The following is a 24,607-nucleotide window of genomic DNA, read 5'->3' on the forward strand; positions in this document are numbered from 1 at the left end:
TATGACGCTACTTGTTCTGCTTTGCTGAGTACGGGAGGCGAGAAGGGCTTTTTGTGAACGGAGATAGAGACATTGAAGTTTTGCTTCTCCAGGGATCTTCTGTAGCTCTCAAGAGCACGGCCAGGCCATAGAAACACAGATTGGGGGCCTTCAGTTTGAAACCCCTGCAGACTTCTCTGTCTGAGCGTCCCCTCCCTCACACTTCTGTGCCCTTCTGTCCTCCCCTTGGCTCTTGGCTCTCATTTAAGAGCTCTTGGCTCTCATGTAAAGAAATTAATTAAAATGTTGGTATCCTGATGGAGGTTTTGAAACTTAGTTCTAGGTAGTTTGTCTTAGATTGCAGACTCAGATATCTTTTGAAGACACATTTTATGGGAGAACAGGCAGTATCTGCCAGAGGTTGGGACTGTTTCTTCTTTTGACCATGTACTTCCATCTGATATATTACTTTTTTACTGATAGGTTCTGGCCAAAGTTCTAGGCTTTCCTTTTTTTAAAAAATCCTGATTTATTTCCTTTTTCTTATATTAGGGATGAGTCCAAGTGGTAAGCTATGGAAAATTTTAGGTGTTCCCTGGATGTTACTAGCTGGTACTTTCTTTGCCAGAGTGAAAGTTAATGGTCAAATAGATTCTTTAGCTTTCTGTAACTGTATTTGAGGTAAATGGAGATGATTGTATGTGAATGCCGAGTGGAGATAAGTATCTACTCCTGGCACATGGCTATCTGCGACAGCTCTGCTCGGTCTCCTGTGGCCCCCAGCTCAGTTCTGTGATGAAATACTCCTCCTGGAGGACCGTGCTTGAAGGCCAGCCCTTGAACAAGGCCTTGAACAAGAAGTCTCAGGGAGCCCTTGCAAGATCTTTGGCCGAAATCCCTGTGTTGTTAGCCAAAACCTATTAATGCTCTGATTCTGAGCCCTGATGAGCCTGACAGTATGCTGGTTTCTGTTTTCTGTAAGGCCTTCTTGTGTTTTTCTCTATGACCCAAACCTTTATTACTTCTCCCCAGTTTGCCAGGGACATAACCTGCTTCACAGGACCCATCATATTGACCTACCTAACTTTCCTTCCAGTGTGAGAGTGGAATAAGAGGGTAGGGCTGTCAGTGTCCAAACTTCTTCCAGAGCCACTGAAGCCAAAGTTGTTGGGCCACTGGCCAGAGGCCACTGGGAAGGGAAATTAAGCAGGACCGTATTGCACATAGCAAACTCTGCAGACTTAATGTTTAACTTTTTTCCTGAAACCATTAATACCCAGTTGGGTGCTGTATTAAGTGGGAAACACTTACAAACATCTGTAATGAAGCAAATGAAATCAAAACCTGGCAAATCCACCCCCATCAAGATCTTGTCATAATCGATTCATTGATTCACTTCACACAATTTTGCTGAGCCCCTCCGTGATGTCAGGCCAAAAGCTAGTGCTGGAGGGCAAGTGCACGGAGCGCGTAGGAGGATGCAACATAGACTCGTAGGTCCCCGCAGTCTAGCGTCATAACCGTTACAATGGGAGTGGGTGGAAGTTCCGTGAGGCAAGGACAGGGGTGGGGGTCATTCTCAGCACAGAGGAGAGGTGTGGGCGAAGTGAGAGAGCCCAGCGACTGGGAGGCCTCGGCTGGGAAGACACAGAATGCTCACAGTGAAGTAGATTGTTTTTCTGTCTTCATTTTAAATGTGTAATGTAATGATGAAATCTGGAAAAGTCTGTGAATTCAGGAACTGTCAAGAAGTACTAAAGAATAAATAGAATAACTAACTTCAGAATAAATCTGGCCGTGTTGACATCTTTCCTTTCTCCCTCAATTGAATGCATCGTTCCAGGGCCACTTAGCTGTCTGGGTAAAGTACGAATCTGTGTTCTTCTCGGTCCTATGAGTCTGAACTTCTGATAGGAACAAACTGTCATGGTTAGCAAGCCCCATATATCCAGAGCAGATTGTCATGAGAGTAAACACTAATGAATTTAAGCCGAGTTAATAAAACTATAAGTAACTGATTACTGTCCGAGTGCTCTTAAAAGTAATTATGCTTTCAATTTCTTATTAGTTTATTTGTGCGGATGCTGGGACCAAACTAGCTGAGTCAACAATCCTGAGCAAGCAAATGATCGCCTCTGTACCTGGAGTAAGTCCTGACTGAATTCATTGTACATTTTCTATCTCGTCTCACGTCCCCATTTAGTAAAGAGGTATTTTTGGACCTGTGTCCTGATTCACTCTTGCTGGAGTAAACACTATACAATGAAGAACATATTAGCATTTTTTTTAAAAAAGAGCCTAGTGAAAATTTAAATTAATCCCAGCCCCTGGAAACTTTTAATTCCAGGAGACATGAGTAAAACTGAAGCAGCCAATGAAGGGGAGGAAGGAAATTACCAGACGTACAAAATGCATTTGATTACAGTTCAATTTTCCCCAGAATCTGTTTTCTTAGACTAGCTCCTGTGAACCAATTCAGTTGAACTACTGCTGGAAGGAAATAAACGTCGTGATACTTTGTTTTCTTTTGTAATTTTTCCTCTGAAAATTAAAAAAAAATGCATTATTATCAACTAGTGAACTATTTGGTAAAAGGGCTTTAAGAGTCTCACTGACGGGGCTGAAGATGAGAAACCACAATAACGCTGAGAGCGAGTTGACTGCAACAAAACCGTGAAACTTTTGCGATATTGTTCATTGAAGAAAATCATTTAAATTTTCAGTAGAGAAAATTTTAAAGAAAAAAGATCACCTATAATCCCTCTGCCTCACAATTAGAACATTGTTGTTTTAGAAATTTCTTTCTTATTTCGATCTATTCAATATGTTAATTTGCTTATTTCCATATTGTTAGAAATGTATTTATTTTCCACTTTAATTACATATATATATATATATATGAATATATATTCCTACAAAGGCCATCCTCATGTTTATTTTGAATTTTATCTTTGGCATAGATTCCTGAGAAAGTAGGAATGTCTTAATGGTATTTAGTCTCATATTGTTTTCTAAAAGCGTTTAATTAATTTACATGTATAAGTATACCAGTTTTTCCCACAATACTAAACATAATTTTTAAAATTTTGGTTATTTAACTTTTTTTTTTTTGATACAGAGAAATTTTATGACAGAGGAAAAGTAACAATCACTCAGTCCAGAGATAGTTTTATAGCCAACAGATTAATGTATTTTCTTTCACTTTTCCTAAGCATATTTTTAAACCTAGTGAAATTATGATCTAGATGTGGCTTTGGCTTTGAACGTCCTGAGCATTAGCCCCAGAGTTTGGTGGCTGTAGCCATTACCTCGTGAACGCACCATAGAAGAGTGCTTAAATGCATGTGGATTAGACGCACACCAGAATCTGAGGTTTGCCGTTCACTGGCTGTGTGATCAGGAAAGCTAATTAACCTATGGTTCTTTGATTTACATTATCTATAGAATGGGATATAATAGGGCCCAATATCTAGTTTGGGGATTGAGTGAGATAATGCATGGAAAGCATATTAGCCTGAGGCCAGACCTTCAGTAGTGTTAAATAAATATTACCTATTGTACATATTAACAAACATTAATTACTTTTGGATACTTTCAGTATTCTGTAATGGTAACGACTATGTGAGAAACATCTTTGTGCTTAAATCTTTGTCGATATTTGAGACTACTTCTTTACAGTAGATTTTTGAGAGTAGAATTACTGAACTGTTGTTTTTTAAAGGAGTTCTTAAGAGTAGTTAGGGTGATGGAAGATGCCATGAGATGAATTCTCAGCCACCTAACACACAGAACATTGATCGTTTGCTCATATCAAGCTTACATGGGTGTCCTAATTAGTAGTAGGAGGAGGACTTTCTCATGAAAGTTAGGGGATCAGGTTCCTTCTGTGCTGTGCAGAGAAGGGGTGGCGGTTGAGAAAGAGAAGAGAGTATGGTACCTGGAAGGTTTTCACAGGCCAGGTCTGAATAATGTATATTTCTTCTACTCACCCTCCTTCGGCTAGAACTGTCTTATGGCCACTCCTGAGTGCAAGGGCTAGTGGGAAATTTGGTCTAGCTGCACACGAGGAAGAAAAGAAGCAGTTCTGTGAGGACTGAGCTAGTTTCTGCTGCCTACTCACAAGTTTCCTTATCGTTTAATTCTTTAAAACTCAGTATTTACTACCTACATGATAGCTTAAAAAATAATATCCCTAATAAATAAAAACTGTTGAAATCAACAAGTAAAAGAAAGACATTCCAATAACAACAGAAAAGCAAGAAGAGTTCTAGGATCCATACATAGAACATTTTCCAAGGTCCAATAAGCCTTTCAAAATATGCCTTTTTATCCTCATTAACAATCGGTGAATTATAAATTAATACAGAGTCTCAAAACATTTAAAAACATAAAAATTGAAATCAGCTAACAAATCAGCAGGTCTTTCTTAATGATTAAACTTATTGATGAGATGAAACAAGCATACTTAAAAGTTGCTGGTGGTAGCGAAAAATGGTACAACCTTTGACAATTTACTTCTAGTACTGGGTTGGAGAAAATAAAGGAATATGCACATAAGGAATATATTTATTAAAATAACCTTTAAAATAGTAAAAATATGGAAACAAAAGTAAGATCTAACGTGAGCATATCGGTTTTTTAAAACTTTACCTTGCGTATCGTTGACACAAGATGTTACGTCAATTTCTGGTGGAGAACGTGATGATTTTCCAAGTTTATATGTTACGCTGTGCTCACAGCTAGTGTAGTTACTATCTGTCCCCACACAAGGCTATGTGCCCTAGGCTTTGCCTTTCATTTCTGTGACTTACTCATTTCATTACTGGAAAGCTACATCTTGACTCCTCTTCACTCATTTTGCCCACCCCTACCCCCTGCCTCGGGCTATACATCTGTGTGGTTGTCTTTCTTTATAGGTCTGATTCTGCTTTTTGTTTATTTGTTTACTCCCTGGTTTTTTTTAGATCCCACTTATGAATGGAATCATATGGTATTTGTCTTTCTCAGTCTGCTGTATTTCACTTACCATATTACCTCTAGGTCCGTCCGTGTTGTCTCAAATGGCACAATCTCTTCCTTTTCATGGCTGAGTAATATTCCATTGTAACTACATATACACATCACATCTTCCTTATCCATTCCCATCCATTGGTGAATGTTTAAATTGCTTTCACATATTGGCTACTATAAATAATGCTGCTGTAAACATAGGGGCACGTGTATCTCTTAGAGTTAGTGTTTTTGTTTTCTTTGGGTAAATAGCCAATGTTTCTATATTTAATTTTTTGAGGACCCTCCATACTGTTTCACAGTAGCTGTATTAGTTTACATTCCCACCAACATTGTACAAGGATTCCTTTTTCTCCACATCCTCACCAACACTTGTTATTTCTTTCTCTTTTATTTTTTTGTTTCATTTTTGTTTTTTTTATTTTAACCATTCTGACAGGTGTAAGGTGGTATCTCATTGTGGTTTTGATTTGCGTTTCCCTGATGAAGAGTGATGTTGAGCATCTTTTCATGTGTCTGTTGGCTGTCTGGGTGACTTCTTTGGAAAATGTCTATTCATATATTCTGCCCATTTTTTAATCAGAGTGTTTTGTGTGTGTGTGTGTTGACTAATATTAGTGTATTGTTTAAATAACATAAAGTGCCTCTACAAAACAGATGATTGTGTGGTTACCAAATCACATTTTCAAAGAATAATTAATTGGAAAATGCTTATGATGGATTTAATTTAAAAACAAGCTAGAAAAAATTATCTCAGTCTTATAAAAATTATATATGTGTGTGTATATGTTCAATGTGTTAAAAAAAAAATTGGAAGGAAATACCAATAGTTACGGCCTCACGAGTGGAGAACAAGAATTAGGGCTGCGTGATTCTTCTTTTTGTTAATGAGTGTTTTCCAAGTTTTTCACATTGAACATGTATTACTTTTATAATCTGAGAATGAGGACTTGGAAATGAGATACGAGTTTCAAAGAAAAATTGGGTACAATCCCCTTTCTTTCATGTTTTTGAGTCTAGACTGCTTTTTCAACTTCTTATCATCAGTTTCTCTATTTGAATAAACGAGGGCCTTCGGAAACAAGTAGAACTTGACTCTTCATGTTTTTCGCTTAAAAAAAAAAAAACCAAAAAAACAAAAACAGCACCCCTAAGGTTATGCTTATGTTTTGCAAAGTAATTTTAAAAAATGGTGTGTGGGGGTATTGGAAATGATATGCTTTGTTTTATAAGTGTAGATGGCTAAGATGATCCTGTATTTTAAGGCTTTTGTTAGATGTAGGTGCTGTCCCTAGAGCAAAAGTAACTGGATATTAGTAAATCCTTCGCTCTCTTTTTTTGAAATTCAAAGTGAGAAGACAAATATTGAATAATGCTCCTCATAATTATTTTCTTTGACATTTGCCTCGTTGAAATGGTATAAAATATTGCCTATGAAAGAAACAAATCCCTTTCACGAAATTAAAGAACAGAGTATATACTCCTATTTGCATGACATGTGAAAGGTCAGAGAAAATGGAATAAATCGGGGGGAAATCCTTTCTTGCGCTGAAGGATTAATATTCCAAAAGCAGGAACACAATAACCTTTTATAATTCCTTCCCTTGATTTAAATTAAAAGAAGAAAACCTTAGAACGTATGAAATGCTTGGAAAACACTCTGACAGCACTGCCAATGACCTTATTTTACTGTTTGTTATCGTGTCAGAGGAACTGACAGGCGTAACATTCTAGAAGAGATAGAAGGTGATATAGTTCAGGGCTGTGCAAATTTACATGCATATGGGAAAATGAGCACCACTGGGGGAGCTAGTTAAGTCTCTAATGTTCCAGATTTTCCGAAAGAAAGCCAAGAAAGGCCTTAGCGTAGTATTCAGATGGCTTCAAAGACGGCCTGCTTTTGATCCCCATTATGCCCAGCCTAATGTGTGGGCTTACTCAGAGAGCTTTGATGGAGCAGCTTGTCTGTTCATGTGCCTTCTCTTTGCTATAATCCTAAATTCACTGCATTGCCCTGGGCAGGTTTATGCCATTTAATAATGGGGAACACAAGTATGCTTTCTTTTCCTTGAAAACTTCCCAAACAGGCTGCTGGTGTGGGGGGAAAGAGGATCCTTCCCCTTCTCTCCCTCTCTCTTTATCCCTAGCAAGAACACGGCAAGCATACATTATCATCTATTTCATAGCACGCCTACCGTGCATAAGGCGTTAAATCACAAGTGACTCGAATATAAGAATTTTGGACTCTTGGAGCATACATGATGTTTGTTTCTATCCTTTTCGTTTTTTGATGGGGAAAGGTCTGAGCTTTTGTTGTTACAATTCGGTGGCACGTATCTGAGCCTCCCCAGAGTGGTAAGGGGTAGTAGAGTTTCAGGGCTGATTCATGTCATAAAGACTGATTCTAAGGGCTTTTACATAGGATCAATCTGTGTATCCAGGCCGGTTTAAAAACAAGCACACAAAACCCGGTCTGATCGCCCCAGTGGAGAAAAAGGCAGGTTAACCCCTGTCTCCCCTGCGCTGTCCCAATTTCTTAGCACTTTACCACCAAACTTATATCATTTTTTGTCCAAGCTGTGGGCAGACAGTCACAGACTCTGAAGAGTAATGGAGTGAGTCAGAGCTCCAGAAACTGAAACAGCTCATTAGCAAGCAGCATGAAGTCAGAACAAGAGAGTGACTGCGGTCAGGGCCACAGTGACGGCCGTGACTCGCAGGGCGCCCCCAGCGCTGTCCTTGTTTTTCAGTGCGGGACGGCCGCGATGGAGTGTGTGCGACAGTACATCAGCGAGGTGCTGGACTTCATGGCCGACATGCACACGCTCACCAAACTCAAGGTAAGAGGCTTCCGCTGGCAGCTGAGGCCCTAACAAACCCAGCCTACTGGGGGGTCTGAAGCATGGGTTTTCAGCCTGTGCAGAGGAAAGAGAGAATGGAAATGCTGTTTTGCTGGCAGGAGTGATGTGCCCAGCTTTCATTCTGCCACTGATTCGGTTCTCACGATGCCCCTGATTAAAGCGTGGTCCCCATTTTACAGATGTAGAGAGTGAGGCCCGGGGTGGTACAGTAATTTGCTCCAGGTGGCACTGTTGCTAAGCGGTGGAGTTAGGGTTGACCCAAGGCTCTAGTGGCTCCCGGTCATTCGCCTTTCACTTCCCCGTGTAGTGTCCCTTGACTCCCTCGAGCCTCCTTTCTCTCCTTTGCAAGACAAGCCTAACATCTACCTTTGCCGATGGTTACGAGGTTTGACATGGCATGGTGCGTGGGAAGAGACTTTTGTGAACTGTAACACATTATGCAAACATAAGCCTTTCATGGTTATCTGCATCAAAGCTCTCCTCTTCAAGGAAATAATTAAAGACAGGGGATAGAACAAAATCTGATTTGCATACGGACACAATCCCAGCAAAGTTGTCAAGGTTCTTCTTGAGTGATTCCTTTGCAGTCAGATACAAGTCAACTTCCCCGCCATGAGTCGACTCGAGCTTAAAGACTGATAGTCTCAGAGATTCAGGGAAGGCCCTGGACAGAGGGCAGAAGGGGATCCAGACACGGCCCAGGAGCAGCCAGATTGCAAGCTGGCAGTAGATTATTCCTATATGATAAACAGTCTCTAGTCGCCCCAGAAAGTCATCAGCTACAAACGCGGTTCCTCCTTTGCCCAACTGCGTTTCCAGACTCGGCTCAGATGATCCAAGGGTTTCTTGGGATAGAGATGGATTTGCAAACGCTAGTTGGAAAGTAGAACCAGAATTTAAACTGCTGACTTCTTGTGGTATCTGAACCCAGGCATTCCTAAGCAGGCTCCCCTAGCTGGACCTCACACTGATAACTGACTGCTGAGTCTGGTTGTACACACTCAGATGACTTTGATATCAAGTATAAAGAAGAGAAAACATTGTTCCCTAAACATGTTAGCTAGTTGTATAGCCACTTCCAAAATACAGAGAAAAACACTGAGAGGGATCCATGATGATCAAAAGGCTGGGGACTAGAGACATAATTCAACCCTCTGATTTGACATAGATTAGGAGGCAGATCAGAAAGGCCAAGGAGCTTGACTAAGGCCATGTGACTAATTAGGGCAGAACTGGGCCTGAGACCCACGTCTCAACTTCCAGTTCAATCATATTTCCACTAAGCCACACTGAGAAAAGGACTTTTTCTACATTAACTCAACAAATACATATGGAACAACTGTCGTGGGCCTGGCATCGTCTAGACATGTAGGGTTGCGACTCTGAGCAAAAAGACATAATAGCTATGCTCGTTTAATTTCTAGTCTGATATGGGGGCCAATTTTAATGAAAATTTCATATAAGATAAAGGAAAAGTGTGACTTTCACAACTGCTATGCAAGAGGATAAAATAGTGGTATAGAAACTTCTCATAGGAGGATATGACCTAGCCAGGGAAGTCAAGAAAGGCTTCCTGGAGGAAGTGACACTTGAGCTAAGATCTGAATGATGAACAGCAGTTAATTAGGTGGAGAGAGGCAGGAACAGTGTTTTGGGTAGAGAGACCAGCATGAGCAAAGGCCAGGAATGGGAGGGAGCCAGTGTTGCTGGGATGAAGGGATAAGACGGGGTAAGCTAGATTATCCCAGGCATTTTGGTCCATGCTAAGGAATTCCCCACCCCCATTGTTCCTAAGAAAATGGGAAGCCACTGAAGAAGTTTAAATGGGTTGTATGCTTGGGAGCAGTGGCTCAGAGGGTGAGGGAATGACAACCCAGTCTTTTAAACAAGTGGCCTGGAAGATTTCCAGGTGTTCTGCCAAAGTCATGAAATACCATTTGCTTTTGCAGAGCCACATGAAGACATGTTCTCAGCCTCTGCATGAAGATACCTTTGGTGGACATCTCAAAGTTGGGCTGGCTCAGATTGCAGCCATGGAAATCTCACGGGGAAACCACAGAGATAACAAAGCTGTGATTCGCTATCTGCCTTGGCTCTATCATCCCCCTTCTGCCATGCAGCAAGGGTAAGGCCCTTATCAGTTCAGCCTCGAGGGCTAAAGGACGCATCCAAGATTTATGGGAGTGGGAAGTGATTGGCTGGGAAGACGGAAACCGAGCCTCCTCTCCGAACTTGCTGACCTGGCAGCATTTTTTAAGACGAGCACTGCCTGGTATGTTGCCAGTGAAAGGAACTTGCCCTCAAACAAGAACCTCAGCCATATCCTGATGGATGGTGAAAATTTGGAGCTTAGAGGTGTGGTTTCACCTCGTAATTTCGACTAGTTACATAAATGCATAGGTATTAATGGACCACTTCCATAGCTCCTGCCTTCAAGGAGCGTGTTGGATGGCCACTAGAACGATATCCATAGCAGAGAGCAATGGAGCGCAAGGAGGCACAGAAGGGGGAGGGGCGCGTGGGCTGGTCTGAGGCTGTCCTTGTGCACAGTCAGCTTCCTGGCTGGAGGAAAGGCTGGCCTTCGGGGTGAGGAGGGCAGGAGGGCCGTGGGAGGGAATGACAGGAGGGCAGGAGAGACGGGTGGCTGTGTATTCGGTGTTCACCTCAATGCCTTCCCCTCTAGTGGGGATGTCCAACCTTCCCATGAGAAGAAAGAGTTCAGAAGAAGAAGTGAGTTGGAAAGGCAGCCACGTTGGCGGAAGAATGGTTTTTAATTCCGTCTCCCCGATGCTGCTCTTTCCTCAGGCAGCTAAGGTCTGGGATCAGAGCTGGAAACCAGAAAAACGGACCCATCGTTTTGTTGGCCCTCTGTCCCCCTGGTGTTTTATTGTATGTAATTGCCTATAAAACCACATTTGTAATGCCCTCCATCAATAAGCAGTTGGTGAGAGCCCAACAAAACCGAAGCCATAAAATCGCCTTTAACACTTCCGTCTACCTGCTAGGCCGAAAGAATTCATCGAGTGTGTCTCCCGCATCCGTCTGCTGTCCTGGCTGCTCCTGGGCTCCCTCACTCACAACGCAGTGTGTCCAAATGCCTCCTCTCCATGCCTGCCCATACCTCTCGATGCGGGCTCTCATATCGCAGACCATCTCATTGTTATCCTGATTGGGTTTCCAGAGCAATCAAAGGTAAGTGATTTCTGCAAGCTTAAGACCATAGGCATCCAGAGGGCTAATGGAAACCCTTATCGGCCAATTATGTTTCTTCTGAGAAGAGAATGCATCTTATCACTGGCCCTCCTGTGGATGTTAGGAAAGCAGCTTTCTGCTAATGCCCTATTTAGAGTGGTTTACATTCCCGCACTATCTTTGCTTCCTCCTTAAATTGTTTTTCGGTTTCCTTTTATGAAGATAAAATATGGAGGCAAGGAAGAGTTAGCTTCCTAGGCATTTCTGTCTCAAAGTAATGAAGATAAATAAGAGACGAGCTACATAATAAAAATCCTATGATCAAGTTTTTGGAACTGGGTATGATTTGGAGGCAAAGTCATGCTCTCATTTTTCATGCAGTATCTTTTCAACTCACGTCTCTAGAGGTAGATTATAAAGATACAGAATGAAAAGAAGAAGGCCAGTTGGGAACTCACTAAAGTGCACGCCGGAATCACCTACACGGGGGAACTTGGTAAATTGTAGAGACAGATGATGTGCTTAAGGGAATAAAGTGAGCCTGAGGCAGGCATCCGTCGGGAGTGTCAGCCGACCATACCCATTGGTACTAACCAACTAAGAGAACCCAAGGGCCCTTCGCAAGCTCAGGCAAGTTCTGGGAAGTCACAGTAGGTTTGGGAGCAACTGGGACGTCGGCCAGGGCAAGCCGATGGTGGGATAAAATACAGCTCCGTCCAAATGGCCTGTGATGTTTACAGAAAGAATCAGGCAGTCGGGTTCCTAGTATTTCAAGCCAGATCTGTGTTTGATTTCCTAACGTCAGTACTTTGTAATTTGTGACCTCAAAAAAGTGACTTAGCCTCTCGGAGCTTGTGTTTCTTGGGTGAAATAGATGAGGGGATGGTTTGAGAATTAAGGAAGTGATCTTTGATAAAGTCTTTAGCCTGGCATCTGGGACGTTGTAGGCGCTCACGCGGTCAGTGCTTACCGCTGGTAGCAATACTGTCCTTGAAGCTGACGTTTCTCCTACTAGTGGTCACGTCAGAGGTGAGTACTGGCCAGTGGGATCAGAGGCACGGCCTCATTTCTCCTACTACAGCTCTTGGAGGAAGGAGAGTCCTGTTACACCCATGTTACAGATGAGGACACGTTGAAGGTGGTGGAATGGTTCTTCTTCCCAGTCTAGTTTAGAGAGGAGAATGTCGGGGTCATTGACAGGCAAGGCGATGGGTCCACGTGTTCTGCAAACCGAGGTGCCTTGCCTTCTCTTTGAAAAGATGTTCCATTCTCTCTGTGCACTCCCACTGACCGTGCAAAAAAGCAGATTGTCTCTTTTTTTTCCTTCTTTTTAAAGACTATTTATTGGATGGAGAGGGTGGGAGCATAGGCGGGGGAGCGGCAGGCAGAGGGAGAGGGAGAAGCAGACTTCCTTGGAACAGGGAGTCTGATGCCAGGCTCAATCCCAGGACCAAGGGATCGTGACCTGAGCCAAAGGCAGGTACTTCATTGATTGAGCCACCCAGGCGTCCCAAAGCAGATTGTCTTAAGGTGGTGGATCACAAGTTTTGAGATCACTCCTTCAGACTTGAATCACTGGCAGTCGCCGTGCCTCGGCCCTGCTCCATAGGAGGCTGAGGCTGTGCAGGGCGGGCCCCGGGGAGCACCACAGCCCACAGAGAGGTAACGGCTCCATCTCCTCCTTTCCAGACCTCTGTGCTGCACATGTGTTCCCTCTTCCACGCATTTATCTTTGCTCAGCTCTGGACCGTGTATTGTGAGCAAAGCGCCGTAGCGACAAACGTCCAAAGTCAGAATGAATTCAGCTTCACGGCGATACTGACCGCGCTAGAGTTCTGGAGCAGGGTGACACCCAGCATCCTTCAGCTGATGGCCCATAACAAAGTGGTGAGTCCACGAATAAGTTTCCCCTCTCGAATGAAAAGGTGTGACCTGCTCCCAGTCCTCACATGCCCTGTTCTTTAAGGATCTCAGTTGTAATATTAGATCAATGGATGGGTGATTTCTAGGTGATAAGCGGGATTTTCTGTTTGCATGATAATTTTGATGGAAACACAAAGCAAGCAAGTAAATCTAGTAAAAACAACTTTTGATTGCTCTGCTGAATGCCAAAGAAAATTTCTGTGAAACATCTACCTTGAAGGGATGTTTCGTGCTATAAAGTCAGAAGGCGATCACTATGATTTTTGGATTCTAAGGCAATTTGGAAAAACCCTCGCCCACTGGGTCATCCTTCTATGGTATTTAAGAGCAGACCAACCACACACGTTCATTCTACTCAGGGCTCAAAACCTGGAAAGAGCCTCCCTGTTTTGAGTCACCCTAGGAGGACCTCAGCGCCCCCAATCTTCAAATCCAGCTCAGTTTTAACTCCGATGGCTCGCCAAGAAAGGGCCTGCTCAGAACCTCACTGGGAAATATCTGGGGTATTGTTGGCATGAGCCCAGTTCATTGAACAAGCTTGGATTTGTCCTGTGAAGTTAAGATTGGAGGGTGGGTTGGGAGGAAGGGACCAGGAAGTCCTTTGGTTTGGTTTGTCACTTTGGAGAATTCTTAGTGGCAGTTAGTATCTTGGCTATGAGGGCTTTATCAGGTGAATTCTCATCTGTGAGGGGCAGGGGATCTGAAGAACGTCATAATGATGATTCCAGTGTGCCCAGAAACCCAACAATGCACTGTCCACGAAAGGCATTCCGGAAACAACTTTTGATTCATTGATACTAGTCTGAGAAACATTTTCTCTTGGCTCTAATCGGAAAGGGGATTATACATCTCCTTCAGTGAAGCACTTCCTTGTCTTTAGAGAAGCAGATGTTATAAAGCAATTTGTATGGAGAGAGGTATTTTAGTTCAGTTTAAAGGAAATTTATGTGACAATTTTAGGGTACACAGAGAGTTCTGAGATAAACATTTCTCGGATCATGGAGTCTGAGACTGTCTAAGGAGAACTTAGAGATCAAGCATTCTGCTCTGTTACTTTACAGACAATGAAATGGGATCTTAAGTAGAGATTTGGTGTCCTTCTGTTGTCATTTTACCTCCTCTCCAAATCTCTTTGATACACAAATGTTAGAGTTAAATCTGTTACAAATGAATTTTGTACCAAAAATGCTACTGAGTTTGAATTCATTTTATCCTGAAAAATTTGTTGGACTCTATGGGCCAGCCTGATAACCTCCCCCCGCCCCACCGGGATCATTCAAAATCCAGCCTCACGAATTTCTGAGGAGGGCCGTCCTCTGCACTGTATTTTTGAACTGTTGTCAACGTGGCCGCCTTGTTCTGTAGAGAACAAAGCCGCACAGACAGGTGTGTAATAAGTTAAACGGTCACTTCAGGTGAAGAAACCGGGGAGAAAGGGTCAAGATGGAGAAAAGGACCCAGGGCCAAGTTGTGTCGTTGGAAGGAGGGGAGGAGAAGGCATGTATCCCCTGGTATGAATCTCATGCAGTAGACATGAGTGAGCTCAGTCCCCAAATCCCGCTGGCAGCCCTGAGTCAGGTAAGGAGGGCATGATAATTATAAAACCTCTGGAGCTTTTTAAGTTGGTTTTTAGTTGAGGTTCAAGGGGTGAATAAAACCATCCCTTGGGGTCCCCTTCGGTCATTGTGCCCAAAAGCCTCATGGACGCAGGACATGGGTTGCTTGTGGTTATAGACTAGGTTTCAAGGTGTGTGGACCACTGGGAGTGGAATTGATTTTCATCTTTGTTGTTTCAGATGGTAGAAATGGTGTGTCTCCATGTGATCAGTTTGATGGAGGCATTACAAGAATGCAATTCAACAATTTTTGTCAAGGTAGGAAAATCTTAACGATTTTTGTAGACCATTTCTTGCGCCTGAAAACTAATGTGGATTTACTTGGGATGTGCCTTTGAAGAGGAAAATAAAACTGATTTGATTTTGACTTTCAGAGTCAGGGACTAGAGGTTTCAGGCTCATGTAACCGCCCTTCCCCAAATGATTATCATGATATTTTTGCTCGCTTTTACCACTGTGACTGACTCTAGCTGGGTTAGAGATGCTGGACCATGAATGCACGTTAATACAAGTCATGAAAATAGTACTGGACAACATTGATCTGGAAATGATCTTGTATAAATTGGTTGGGGGTGCCTCACCTTGCAGGATATCCAGAAATCCAAGGAAAATAGTCTTTCATTGCTGAACTTGGGAGCTAGTGTTTTTCTCTAAGGTAAATTAATTTTGTTTCTAATATTACCATAATAAATCACTGTTTAGTGATTTACTGTTTAGAAAATAATTTAAGTATTCGTCACCTGCCCAAGGACATCAAAGGCATACATGGTTAAAAAAAAAAAATTAGACTAAAGAAGAACTTGGATTCTCTATCTTTTCTATCTTTTTTACTTCCCCTCTTCTTCCTTTCCTTCCTGTCTTTCCATCTCTTCTTCTCACTGACCGCCCCCCCCCCCGCTCTACCTGTCCCACCTGCTGTTTACCTGGGTGTGTATTTTCCGTTCTCTCTGCCACCATCACCAAGCTCCACATCAGTCCACACCGACCACATCAGTCTGGAACCTTAGTACTTGCTGTTTCGTGCCTTGATTGCCCCTATTCTCGCATAAAGTTCACTTTGTCAAGTTAACTCCCATAATGCTGAAGAAAAGCAACCCATTTTCCGGGAAAACTTGACTGTCATCAGAACACTGCAAAGCACCTGGTTCAAATGGGCTAGGTAGAGCTTGCTAGTCCACAGCAAAAGTCAACACCATGAGAGAAACTCTATGACTGACTCTCGGATGACCATACATGACTTTATTTTTTATAAATTTATTAAAAGTATAATTTTGATGCAGTAAGCTATACATATTTAAAATGTACAATTTGGTAAGTCTTCCCATGTATTATACCCACGAAAACATTACCATAACCAAGGTAATGAACGCATCCCTCCCCCACTAAAGTTTTCCCATATCCTTTTTAGTCTGTCTTTGCCACCATTCATGTATCCTACCTCCCCATCCGCAGACAACTGTTGGTCTCTTTTCTGTCACTATTAGCTAGTTTGCATTTTCTAGAATTTTATATAAGTGGACTTACAGAATACTTGAGCTTCCCCCTTGCTCCCTTCTCTCATTCAGAAACCTATTACAATTAATGCATTTGTTTGCATGTATCAACAGATCATTTCTTTTTCTCTCTGTGTAGCTTTCCATGGTGTGGCTGTATCACGTTTTGTGTATCCATTCATCAGTTAATGGACATCTGGGCTCTTTTCAGTTTGGGGCTATCACAAATAAAGCTGTTATGAATATTGATGTACAAGTGTTTGTGTAGTTGTATGCTTTCATGTATGCTGGACGCCGAGGAGCGGATTGGCCAGGCCATATGATGTGTGTAAAACTTTTCAAGAAATTGACAACCCGTTTTCCTAAGTGATTGTGCCCTGTTGCATTCACAGTGGCAGTGTGTGTGCATTTCAGTTGCTACACACCTTTGTCAACACTTCGTGTAGTCAGTCTTCCATTTTAGTCATCCTACAGATTGTGTCCTGGGATCTCACTATGGGTTTAAATTGCATGTCCCTTTGACAGGTGACATTAAACATCGTTTGATGTGCTTACTTGCTATCCACGTATCTGCTTGGTGATGTCTGTTAAAATCATTTGCCAACTTTTTTTAATTGGGATGGATTTTTTTCTTATAATTGAATTTTAAGACATACATCCCTTATCAGAGATGGGATTTGCAAAGATTTTCTCTGTATAGTTGTCTTTTCATTATCTTAGCAGTGTCTTGTGATGTGTAGACGATCTTAATTTTAATGAAATACCATTTATCAAATGTTTCTTTTATGGATCATGCTTTGATTTGTATTTTAAAAGATCTTTGCCTAATCCAAGGAGAACTGAGCTCTTAACAATATCGAGCCTTCTGATCTATGAACACAGTGTACCTATTTTTTAAATGCTTTTGTTAACTTTTTTCCAGCAATATTTTGTAGTTTTCCATATACAGAACTAGCATATTTTTGCCAAATTCACCCCTACATATATAATAGTTTTAGGATATTATAAGTAGTATTTTTTTAATCTAAATTGCTGATTGTTCATTACTAGTATTTAGAAATACAACTGATTTTATATTGATCTTTTACCCTGCTAGCTGTTAAGCTTATTTATTAGTGCTAGTACCTTTATTAGTGCTAGTACAGCTTCTCTGTATAGACAATTGTGTCATGTACAAGTAAAGGCAATTCTCTTTCTTCCTTTCCAGTCTTTATACCTTTTATTTCTTTATCTTGTCACATTGCTTTGGCTAGATCCTCTAGTACAAGTTGAATAGAAGTCATTAGAGTGGGAAACCTTGCCTTGTTCCTGATCTGAGGAAGAATGCATCCATCTTTCCTCATTAAATATTAGCTATCAGTTTTTCATAGATATTCTTTGTGAAACTGAACAAGGTTCCCTTCAATTCCTGGTCAGCTATGAATTTTTGTCAGGAATAAATGTAGGACCTTTCAAATACTTTTCTTACATTTATGGAGATGGTTATTTGACTATTCTTTCTTGGCTGTTAACAAGGTAAATTTTATGGATTGATTTTTGTATATTAAACCAATCTTGAATTCCTGGGACAAACCATACTTGGGTATGATGTGTATTATCTATCCTTTTTATATCTTGCTGAATTCTGTTTGCTAACATTTTAAAATAATTTTTTACATTGATGTTCATAAGGGATGTTGGACTGTAGTTTTTTTTTCTAGCAATAAATATTTTGGGTTTTGGTATCAGGGTAATGATGGCCTCATAGAGTGATTTGGGAAGTATTCCTCCTTTTCTGTTTTATGAAAAAGTTTTGTATAGATTTGGTGTTATTTTTCCCTTGAATATTTGATAGAATTGGGCTTAAAATTTTCTTTGCAGAAGGGTTTTAAACTTATAGATTCAATTTCTTTAATAGATATTAGGCTGTTTAGATTTTCTGCTTATTCTTGAGTGATCTTTGGGGTAGTGTATGTTTTTCAAAGAATTTGTCCATTTCATCAAAGTAGTCAATTTTATTGGCATGAAGTTGTTCATAATATGCTTTTAAGAGCTGTAGGATCAGTAGTTATGCCACCTCTTTAATTCCTGACATTGGTGATTTGTGACATTTTTTTTTCTAGTCAGTCTGTATAGAGACATATGAATTCTGGTGAGTTTTTGATTGAAAAACAACAATAACCAGCTTTTGAGTTGTTTTCACTGATTTTCTGTGTTTTGTTTCATTGAATTCTATTTATTATATTCTCCCTTCTGATTACTTTAGCTTTAATTCACTCTCATCTATTATAAGTTTCCCTCTAAGCACTGGTTTAGTGGCATCCCACAATGCGATATGTTGTGTTCTCATTAACATTCAGTTCAAAATACTTTCTAAATTCCTTTTCTCTTTCTTTTCTTGACTCATTTTTGGTTACTTAGAAACATATTATTTAGTTTCCAAATATTTGAGGATTTTCTAGTTAATGGGTTTTTAGTTCCTGTTTGTGGTCTGAGAACATACTGTATATCATTTCAGTCATTTTAATTTATTGAGACTGATTTTATAGGCTGTGTTGGTACATGCCCTGTGCACACTGGAAAGAATGTGTCTTCTGCTATTGTTGGGTATAGTGTCCTATGCTGCTTGGTTCAAGGTTATTGGTAGTGTTGTCCAAGTCTTTGATGTCGTTCCTTTTATCTACTTATTCTATTACTGAGAAAGAGGTATTGAAATATCTCTGTTGAAAGGGGTATCTGAAAATCTCTTGTGGGTTTGTTTATTCATCTTTTCAGGTTTACCAGTTTTTGCTTCATGTATTGTGAATCTCTGTTATAAGATGCATAAATGTTTAAGATTATTAGGTCCTTCTGATGAAATGAATTCTTCAGGGGCTGTCTTTATCCTCAGTAATCATCTCTGCTGTGAACAGTACTTTGATATTAATAAAGGCAGTATAGTTTTTCTTTGACTAGTGTTAGGATGGTATATCTTTTTCTATCTTTTTACTTTTAACTTATTTGTGACTTTATGTTTACAGTATATTTCTTACAGACAGAGCGTAGCTAGATGTTGCATTTCTTTTAAATCCAGTCTGACAATTCCTTCCTTTTAATTGGGGGGGGGTGTCTTTAAACCATCTGCATTTAATGTGTTTTGTGCCATTGTTGGGTCTAACACTATCATCTTGCAATTTGTTTTCTGTATTTTCCATCTGTTCTTTGTCTCCTGTTCTTTTTTTTTTTTTCCATTTACTTTCTGCTGCATTGAGATGTTAACGATTAAATTTTGGCTATAATTTCCTCTTCTAAGGAAAAGGAAGCTTAGGTTGTTATTTTGAGAAACTTCTGTACTATCATCAATGTTTAGTGCTCTAAATTTCTTCCTTTAGCTGCATTCTTCCAGATATTCTCATTTCCATTCAATTCAAAATATTTACTAATTTCCCTTTTGGTTTCTTCTTTACCCATGGGTTATTTAGAAGTAGACATGTGTTCTTTAGTTATCTTATTAGCTGTATGTTTTAGTTGTTTTTTTGTGTGGCTGATTTGTAGTTCATGGTATACATTTTTAACTTATCACTGTCTACCTTCCAGTAAATACCACTTTGTGTATGTAGGTGGATTTCCATCCTTGGCTTTGTGCTCTTACTGTCATCCATTTTACTTCCACATATGTTATAAACCAAACCACACACTCTTATTGTTTTTGCTTTAGGCAGTCAATTATCTCTTAGAGACTTAACATTTTTTTCAGTATTTATTTATATTTGCTATTATTGCCTTATTTATACTTGCCATTTTCAGGTCTTTTCCCCTCCTTTTATCTTTCTTCTGCTCAAATGACTTCCTTTACTATTTTTTAAAAAGATTTTATTTATTTATTTGAGAGAGAGAGTGAGAGAGAGTATGAAAGGGGAAAAGGTCAGAGGGAGGAGACTCCCCACTAAGCAGAGAGCCCAATGAGGGACTCCATCCTAGTACTCTGGGATCATGACCTGAGCTGAAGGCAGTCCCTTAACCAGCTGAGCCACCCAGGCACCCTCCTTTACCATTTCTTACACAGGTCTGCTGGTCATTGATTCCTTTGCTCTTTTACATGAGAAAGTATGTACTTTGCCTTTGTTTTTGGAAGGTATTTTCACTGGGTATTGAATTCTAGATTCTAAAGTTGAATTTTTTTTCAGTGCTTCAAAGATGTCGCTCCTTTACTGTCTTCTTGCTTTTATTGTTTCCAACAAGAAATCTCTATTATTCTAATTTTTTTCTTCTGTATGTAGTATGGTATGTCCTTTTCTCTCTCTCTCTCTCTCTCTTTTTTTTTTTTTTTTTTTTGGCTTCTTCTAAGATTTTCTCTTCACCATTATTGTTAAGTAATTTGATGATGAAACACCTGAGTATAGTTTTCTTCATGTTTCTTATGCTTGGGTTTGTGGGGCTTCCTGGATCTATAGATTTATAGTTTTCTTTATATTTGGAAAATGTCAACTATTGTTTCTTTAAATATTTCCTTCTATGCCTCTACTTGACATACTAAGGATTTCCTTTACCTTCTTTACCATATTAAATATAGTTATAATAACTGTTCTAATGTCTTTCTCTACTAATTCTGTTATATGTATCATTTTGAGATCTTTTCCAATAGATTGATTATTTTTCTTTTTCATTTTTTCTTTTCTTTTTATTTACTTTGGGGGGTGTGCCTGGCAGAGGAAGAAGCAGAGAGACAATCTTAAGTAGGCTCCATGCCCAGGGCAGAGCCCAATGTGGGGCTTGATCTCACAACCCTGAGATCATGTCCTGAGCCGAAATCAAGAGTTGGATGCTTAACCAACTGAGCCACCCAGGCGCCCCTCCAATTGATTGATTTTTATTCTCATTATAGGTCATCTTTTTCTGTTTCTCTGCATGCCTGGTAATTTTTTATTTCATTCTTGACATTTTGAATTTGACTTTCTTGGGTGCTGGATATTTTTGTATCGCTAAAAAATATTTTTTGAGCTGTGTTCTGTGATATTGTTAAATTGTTTAGGTAGTTTTTTCCTTTTGATATTTGCTTTTAAGCCTTGTCAGGTGATCAGAGCTGCACTCCATCTAGAGCTAATGTTTCTTCACCACTAAGTAATAGCCTTCTGAGTATTGTACTTGATACTCTGTTAGTTAAAGAATTTAAAGTAGGGGCACCTGGGTGACTCAGACATTGGGCATCTGCCTTCGGCTCAGGTCATGGTCCCGGGGTCCTGGGATCGAGCCCCACATCAGGCTCCCTGCTAGACGGGAAGCCTGCTTCTCTCTCTTCCACTCCCCCTGCTTATGTTCCCTTTCTCGCTGTGTCTCTATCTGTCAAATAAATAAAATCTTTTTAAAAAGAAAGAATTCAAATTTTTTAAAAAATTGCCCACTCTCACTAGTTTGTGGGAATACCAACTCTTGTTGGCACTGTGTGGTCACCACTCTAATCTTTTGGGGTTGTTTTTTTCTTCAGCCTTGGGTAGTTTTCTCACGTGTGTGCACTGGTCAGTGTGTGGCTGACGACTCAAGGGGAACCTTTTACAGATCTTCAGAGTTCTCTCTTGCTGTCTTTCTCTCTTTCTGTGCAGCTCCATCCTCTCCAGGACTCTGCCTGACAGACTACATACCTCGGCCTCTCTGGGCTCCCTGATCCAGCTCTTTAACTCAGGAAGACAGACAGGCTCTGTCCAGGTCCTGCAAGCTTTCTAGGCAGTAAGCTAGGATAATTGTAGGGCTTACCTTGTTTCCTCTCCCTTGGGGATCACTGAACTGCCCTGATGCCCAGGGTCTAAAAACCACTGTTTCATATACTCTATCTGAAATTTTAATTGTTCCAGGCAGGAGGGTAAATCTGGTCTTTGTTACTCCATCTTTGCTGAAGAAGAAAGTTTCACACCTATTTTTAGTTTTGAGAACTGGAACAAGCATGGAGTGAAATGAATGTAGTTTACCTGAGCAGAAAATCTTTATCCTGTAGCATAAAGCAATATAAGAGGAAAAGTATCACTTTTATTTTGGTGAAAAACAACTTATTTTTTTAAATGTCCTTCAGTTTTCTGGAAATCATTTCTGAAGAGGGAAAAAACCCCAGCCAACTTTATTATCACATTACAGAACCCAGAATAAATAACATCTAATTCTTACTGACAGCTTTGTAGGAGCCACTAGCAAAAGGGAATGGAAATGAATGTTACTCAGTAAGTCAAATTAGCATTCCTGAAATAGGATGACTGTTAGATTATATAATGCTATCAATAATGAGATTTAACTTGAAGGCTTTAGTCAGGAGATTCAAAAATGACAAACCTGAAGGTCCTTTGCAGATATAGATTAGAATGATATGGTCACATGTTTCATAAATGGGCTAATAGCAAAGACACTTCAAAAACCAACCTCACTATTTGCCTGGATTGCCTCATATAGGCTTTGAGCCCCAGGAATAGCTCCGGGAAAGGTGTCCACCCAGGGTCAGTGTACTCAGTGCTTCCTGGCTCCTACTCTGCTTGGTCCCTCAGGATCTTAACAGGAGCTTAGTTTGGGTCTTTCCTAAATACCCAGAAGCATATGGCCCTGCTCCTTATTAAATAGGTCAAAACTCAACAAAAGTTTGTAGACACTAGGACCCTTAGAGTTGTTTTTCTTTGTTTTGTTTTTGTTTTTTTCTTTATAGACATTGGAGAGGAAGTGGTCAGACTAGTTTATTTTTTCCCAATCAGAATGTTTACATGAGCCAGTCCTGCTAATGGCCAGAGAGCATAGCTTTATCTGCCACTGACCTTTGTAATCCCAGTTAGTTATAAAGGTTGGTGGTTGGAGGAAGCAGGGAGAAAATGTCGCTTTCTGATTAAAAAAAAATTTTTGTATTTTCTGATATTTTGAGTTTTAGTCCAATTACACCATACACTGTTCCAAACACAACATTCATGCTAGAGACAGAGTGATGCGTGGCTGTGTTTATGAGTGAGCGTCAGTGCCAGTGAAACGAGCAAACTGTACATCTCGACAGAATGCTCAAAGCAAAACAATAGCCAGATTGAGTCTTGGGAGGAAGAGCATAGAGAGAAATGTAATTTCTCACTTCACCAAGTTGTGTGTGTGTGTGTGTGTGTGTGTGTGTGTGTGTGTGTGTGTTGATGAGCTAAATGAATGTGGCAGCCTGTGGCCGTGACTAGTGAACAGAGAGGTTATTGGTACACTGTCCCCCATCCCAGCAGGCCTCCTGTTGGTTCTTTCATTTTCCTCCTGGCACAGCCCCTCCAGTTTGCCCAGGATGGAAACCTCAGCTTCTGCTCTTTTCCTGGCTCCAAAGAGCAGACCAGGGGTCTCTCAGATTGTGTCTGCAGGCATCACCCTTCTTCCTCTCCAAAGCTACCCCTGGTCTTACCTGGACCATCGAGGCAGTGTGCTCCACCCCCCTGGCCCCCAGTCTCCACTCTTCACACCCTTCCTCACCCTAGTCTGCAGATTGCTGCCATGATGATCTTTCTGGAGCCCAGTTCCGCTTGCAGTGAACGGGGCTCCCCTCTTCAGAAGTTATACTAGATTTGGAAACAGTCGCAGGTCATCATAGGTGGGTGGTGAAGGGCCTCCCCTCCACTTTGCTAAACTTGTTTCTCGTGACCCCCCTCCTGAGAACCTCAGGCTTCAGCATCACCTGAATCCCTCCCACCTCCACCTCCCTCTGCACTCCGCCACCTGTGGGCCTCGCCTCGTGGAGTGTGCCCCTGTATTCGTGGCTAGGGCTGCTGGGACAGTCCCATGGCCTAGGCAGCTGAAACACAGAAACTTCTTACCCCACAGTTCTGGAAGCCAGAAGTCCCAGCTTAAGGGGTCAGCAGAGTTGTTCCTTTTGAGGGCTGTGTGGGAGAACCTGTTGCATCCTCCCCCGAACTCACTTTGGGGATTGGTGGGCAATCTTTGGCGTTCTCTGGCTTGTAGATCTCCGCCTTCATCTTTGCATGGGGTTCTGTCGGTGAGCGGGCCTGTGTCCAGATTTTCCCCTTTCCCTAAGAGTATCAGTTATATTGGATGAGGGGCCCACCCTACCGTAGAATGACCTCATCTTAACTCATTACCTCTGCATCGATCCCTCTTCCAAATACGGTCACATTCTGAGGCAGTGTGGGTAGGGACTCCAGCGTCTGTCTGGGGAGGGCACGGTTGAGTGCATGGCCACTGTACTCCTCTACTGAACAGGAGGAGAGGGTCGGAAGGAACGCAGAGTGGAGAAATAAGACGCATATTCGGGTGTTAGAGATCTGAGCAGTACCGTGTCTAGCCTTTACAAACGTACCGAAACCAGTACACCCCCTGCCCCCCCATTTAAACCCACCAATTGAGCTGTGGAGCACCCTCTGGGAAACACCATTCTGTCCCAGACTTCCAGATTTACGTGACCTTACAGTCCAGAGGGCTGAACCATGGCTGAGGGATCAGAGCAGGGAGAGGAGAGCCACTGCTGGAGGCCCTTGGGCTGGACATCCTGTGAGCGCCAAGGAAAGACACAGCAAAGGGGGTCGGGTGGACCAGAGGGGCCGGAGGAGGGCGAGGCCCCCACACGCCT

General features: G+C 41.4%; 1 protein-coding gene across 7 annotated transcripts in view; it reads left to right on the forward strand.

Annotated features, from left to right (window-relative positions):
- UNC79 (unc-79 homolog, NALCN channel complex subunit) overlaps positions 1 to 24,607 on the forward strand; it is a 237,087-nt gene that overhangs the window by 209,803 nt on the left and 2,677 nt on the right. For all 7 annotated transcript variants that reach the window (XM_045073073.1, XM_045073079.1, XM_045073063.1 and 4 more), the window contains 6 exons: positions 2,048 to 2,125; positions 7,740 to 7,829; positions 9,800 to 9,975; positions 10,856 to 11,042; positions 12,732 to 12,929; positions 14,762 to 14,839. In XM_045073073.1, coding sequence (XP_044929008.1) covers positions 2,048 to 2,125; positions 7,740 to 7,829; positions 9,800 to 9,975; positions 10,856 to 11,042; positions 12,732 to 12,929; positions 14,762 to 14,839 — 807 coding nt within the window. The remainder of the gene's footprint in view (positions 1 to 2,047; positions 2,126 to 7,739; positions 7,830 to 9,799; positions 9,976 to 10,855; positions 11,043 to 12,731; positions 12,930 to 14,761; positions 14,840 to 24,607) is intronic.

This window comes from Mustela putorius, unplaced genomic scaffold (assembly GCF_011764305.1).
Source record: "Mustela putorius furo isolate JIRA1106 unplaced genomic scaffold, ASM1176430v1.1 tig00000129_pilon_pilon_pilon, whole genome shotgun sequence".
Taxonomy (NCBI): Eukaryota; Metazoa; Chordata; class Mammalia; order Carnivora; family Mustelidae; genus Mustela; species Mustela putorius.